Source organism: Sinocyclocheilus rhinocerous, unplaced genomic scaffold, assembly GCF_001515625.1.
Source record: "Sinocyclocheilus rhinocerous isolate Xijiao unplaced genomic scaffold, SAMN03320098_v1.1 scaffold546, whole genome shotgun sequence".
Classification (NCBI taxonomy): Eukaryota; Metazoa; Chordata; class Actinopteri; order Cypriniformes; family Cyprinidae; genus Sinocyclocheilus; species Sinocyclocheilus rhinocerous.
In genome coordinates this window covers 202505-207093 of record NW_015661123.1, presented here as the reverse complement: position 1 = coordinate 207093, position 4589 = coordinate 202505, and the positions used below count along the sequence as shown (strand labels likewise).

The following is a 4589-nucleotide window of genomic DNA, read 5'->3' as shown; positions in this document are numbered from 1 at the left end:
GTGTGTGTGTGTGTGAGTGAGTGAGTGTGTGTGAGTGAGCGTGTGTGTGAGTGAGCGTGTGTGATTGAGTGAGCGTGTGTGTGTGTGTGTGAGTGTGTGTGTCTGTCTGTGTCTTTGTGTGTGTGTGTGTGTGTGTGTGAATGCATGGACTGGGGTCTGTTTTGTTGTATATCAAAGTGCACTGATCCACTTTAAAGTAGGGATACATGATACATCTGTATTATTGATCATTTAAATTCTTGCTAGTATAATTTTATGATCATTATTTTCAGATATTGAGCAATATCGTATGTATTTATAATTGTGCATGCTTATTTCTCCTATTTTTATGTTTTCCTGTGTTTAGATTACTTTCAATGCTTGTTAAACTTGCTAATAATTTAATACCACTGTTAAATGGAATTTTAGCAAATATAAAAAGGAATACCCATTTTCATACTGTACATTATAACGTTTTAATGCCAGAATTCACTGTTAATATTATCATATTATTTTCACAAATTTAATTACAGAAATTAATGATGATAGTAATTATAAATATTATAACTATTATTATATTATTAAAATATTAATAATATTAAGTGATAAATATGTAAAAATACTGAAATTCTACACTAGTGTGTACTATGTAAAAAAAAAAAAAAGAAAAAGAAAAATACACCGTAATTACAAATAAAGATTCCAGAATTCACTTTTCACACATTTCATTTATTATTATTATTATTATTATTGTATTAATATCTTATTATTTTTACACGCACTAGTTTTAGAATTGTAATATTTCTGTACATTATTTAATTAACATTTAATATTTAATTATTAAATGTTGCTAAAGAATTATTGTAATTATTGTATTATCTTATTTTATTATTTTTACACACATTAGTACAGAATTGTAATATTTCGATAACATGATTTAATTTTCATATAATATTTCTATACGTGATTTAATTATCATATAATATTTAACTATTAAAGGTTGCTAAAAAAATATTACTATTATTATTAAATATAATACAAAATGGGAAGTGTATAGAATTATTACAATTCTATATTACTGTGTACTATTTAAAACAAAATTACACACAGTAATTAGTTTTGGTTCCAGAATTTACTTTTAACAAGTTTCCTTTACATTGTTATTATTTTGATTATCTCTGCTACTATTTCTAGTACTACTGTAATAATGTATCATTTTTTGTTTTATCCAGACTAGTATATAATGTTACTATTTCAGTACACTTGTCATTCAATACTTTTTAATAATAATAATAATAGCATTAATATTATGCATGTATTGGTATTGGCCATCATGATTATCAGGCATTTAGACAGTGTTTTTATGTTGGTGCATCTGTACTTTGCAGCCTCACAGTCTGGCCATGATCTGTCAAACATTAGATATGTTTTAAAGCTTCAAAACAAATGGACTCAGCACTCTGTCTTCTCGGTCAGCTGTTTGATTGTCTGATGAAGTGTTGATCAGAAGCGCTGTGGACTTCATTCTCTCACAGTTGTGTGTGTTTGATTGCTCTGGTTTCTCATGCAGCGGTTCGAGCATTCGGCGAAGCTCCGGCGGAAGATCACCACCTACGTGTCCTTCCCTCTAGAGCTGGACATGACGCCCTTCATGGCCTCCAGGTGCGAGCGAGCAGCATTCAGTGTCGTTCCAGTAAAGACTAGGGTTGGGTATCGTTTGGGTTTTTTTCGATACCGGTGCCAAATTGATACTTTTAAAACAGTTCCGGTGCCTGAACCGATACTTTATAAAAAAATAAAAAAAATTCCCAAAAAAATGATGATTTGGCCATTAGCACTAGGCCTGGGCGATAAAACGGTATCGATATTTATCGACGGTACACCTTATTCGATATCGATAGAAAAAATGTTCGATATAGCGCACAATATAGGCGCGTGCTATGAGTGACGCAGACACAAACACGAACACATGCTGAGTGCTGTGTCTGCCTGTGATGAGGAGATTGTGAATAAAGAATGAATATTAGTCGAAGGAAGGCTACCTGCTGCCATCAGAGCAAGTGTAATTACTGCATTCACGCGCTCCTCAAATGCTCTCGTTTCCAGAGTTGTGCTTTTAAGTCGGAATGTGAAACTCGCGATACTACAAAGATTTGTATTATTAGTCGGGAAATTATTTTTCACGTGTGGTGCCGGGGTTGATGCTTCTTACGTCCGTTTCGGAGAATCAGAGGACAAATATTTCAATCGATCGCTCTAATTTAAGCATGTTTAGCTTAGTTAACGGAAGGCTACCTGCTGCCATCAGAGCAAGTGTAATCACTGCATTCACGCGCTCCTCAAATGCTCTCGTTTCCAGAGTTGTGCTTTTAAGTCGGAATGTGAAACTCGCGATACTACAAAGATTTGTATTATTAGTCGGGAAATTATTTTTCACGTGCAGTGCCGGGGATGATGCTTCTTACGTCCATTTCGGAGAATCAGAGGACAAATATTTCAATCGATCGCTCCGGCATGGCACCGAAATCTGCGTTCGGATTCGGTTCTAGTACATACCGGTTACATAGGTCATATTGGTGCCGGGTTTCGGTTCCCAACCCTAGTAAAGACTGAGTTCATGTCCTGACATCTGCTCTGTTTCTCTCTCAGTAAAGAGAGCCGGATGAACGGACAGTACCAGCAGCCTGTAGACTCTCTAAACAATGACAACAAGTGAGTGAAGGTCTGCTGTGGTTAGTGTGTGTGAGTGATTCGTCCCGTGACGCGTCTCTCTCTGTGTGTCCGCTGCTGCAGGTATTCTCTGTTTGCGGTGGTCAATCATCAGGGCACGCTGGAGAGCGGCCACTACACCACATTCATCCGCCAGCAAAAGGACCAGTGGTTTAAATGTGATGATGCCATTATCACTAAAGCCAGCATTAAAGATGTTCTGGACAGCGAGGGGTCTGTCGCACACATACTGCAAACATGCATCAGTGTTTGAGCCACACTTCAGTTTCACTGCATTACAAACAAAAGATCAAATCAGAAACATTTGCACACAAAAAAAAAAATCTATATTATTATTATTACATTTACATTTACATTTAGTCATTTAGCAGATGCTTTTATCTAAAGCGACTTACAAAAGAGGACAATAAAAGCAGTCAAAACTAACAAAAGAGCAACAATATATAAGTGCAAATGACATATACACACACCCAAACAAAGAAAAACAAGTAGATAGAATAGAAAAAATAGAAAGCTAGTTTTTGTTTTTTGTTGTTTTTTTTTAAATAAAGAATAAAAAAAATTAAATAATAATAAATATAGATAAAGTAGAATTAAAATAGAATAGAACGTGTTAGAGTTAGAGGGTCAAATAAAGGTGGAACAGATGTGTTTTTAGTCGTTTATTAAAAAGGAATGTTACAAATATTGAAATTCTGTAATACTTAGTTCTATGTATAAACAAAACTACACAAAGTTTTAATGCCAGAATTCAATTTTCATAAAATTCTTTAGTATTTTTGTTTTACACACTTTAGTATAGAATTAATACGTGTGTATATATATTGCTCATTAAATATAATAATAATCATCATTATAAATTATTATTGTTATAAAAATAATTTTAATTATGTTAAATGAAAAATATTTAATATACAAATTCTATACTACTGTGTACTGTTTAAAACTAAATTACACACAGTAATTAGTTTTGATAAATATATGATGCTAGAGCTTTTTCTTAAAACTTACTGCACTAGAATTAACTTTATATATGTGTATATTTAATAATATAATAATTATATTATTTATTATATATAATAAAATAATAGTAGTAATAAAAAGTTAATTGAAATAAATTATTTATGGAAAAGAAACCCTCCTCTTCATCTTGTGATTTGACATATTTTAATCTTAATAAAGTTAATTTCCGTATGTGTCCTTGTATCATCTAAATTTACTATATATATATATATAACCATATAGTAACTAAAATTAAATTAAATAAAAAAACTAAAAATATAAAAGTAAAAATTCCAAATATTAATAATAATAGTAACTATAAAAGTACCTAAAAATATTAAAATAACACTGCTCTGTAAAATTGTACATTTTATTTATTTGTTTATTTGTTACTGTTGTTTCTAAAAAATGTAATTTTATTACTAATAATAAAAAAATTATTGAAATAAATGATTTGAAATGTAAACTTATTTTATTTCAGCTAGTTACCAATGCAACATTTCTATTTTTTTTTTAAACTTGAAGTACTAAAATAACTCAAACTAAAATTGGAATAAAAATGTGTAAAATCTAAATTTACTATATATATATATATAACCATATAGTAACTAAAATTAAATTAAATAAAAAAACTAAAAATATAAAAGTAAAAATTCCAAATATTAATAATAATAGTAACTATAAAAGTACCTAAAAATATTAAAATAACACTGCTCTGTAAAATTGTACATTTTATTTATTTGTTTATTTGTTACTGTTGTTTCTAAAAAATGTAATTTTATTACTAATAATAAAAAAATTATTGAAATAAATGATTTGAAATGTAAACTTATTTTATTTCAGCTAGTTACCAATGCAACATTTCTATTTTTTTTTTA

The 4589-nt window shown here is 30.1% G+C and overlaps 1 protein-coding gene across 2 annotated transcripts in view; it reads left to right on the top strand.

Moving 5' to 3' along the window:
* Positions 1–4589, top strand: part of LOC107726266 (ubiquitin carboxyl-terminal hydrolase 22) — a 46674-nt gene that overhangs the window by 41386 nt on the left and 699 nt on the right. For both annotated transcript variants that reach the window (XM_016535798.1, XM_016535797.1), the window contains exons 10-12: positions 1550–1641; positions 2629–2691; positions 2773–2922. In XM_016535798.1, coding sequence (XP_016391284.1) covers positions 1550–1641; positions 2629–2691; positions 2773–2922 — 305 coding nt within the window. The remainder of the gene's footprint in view (positions 1–1549; positions 1642–2628; positions 2692–2772; positions 2923–4589) is intronic.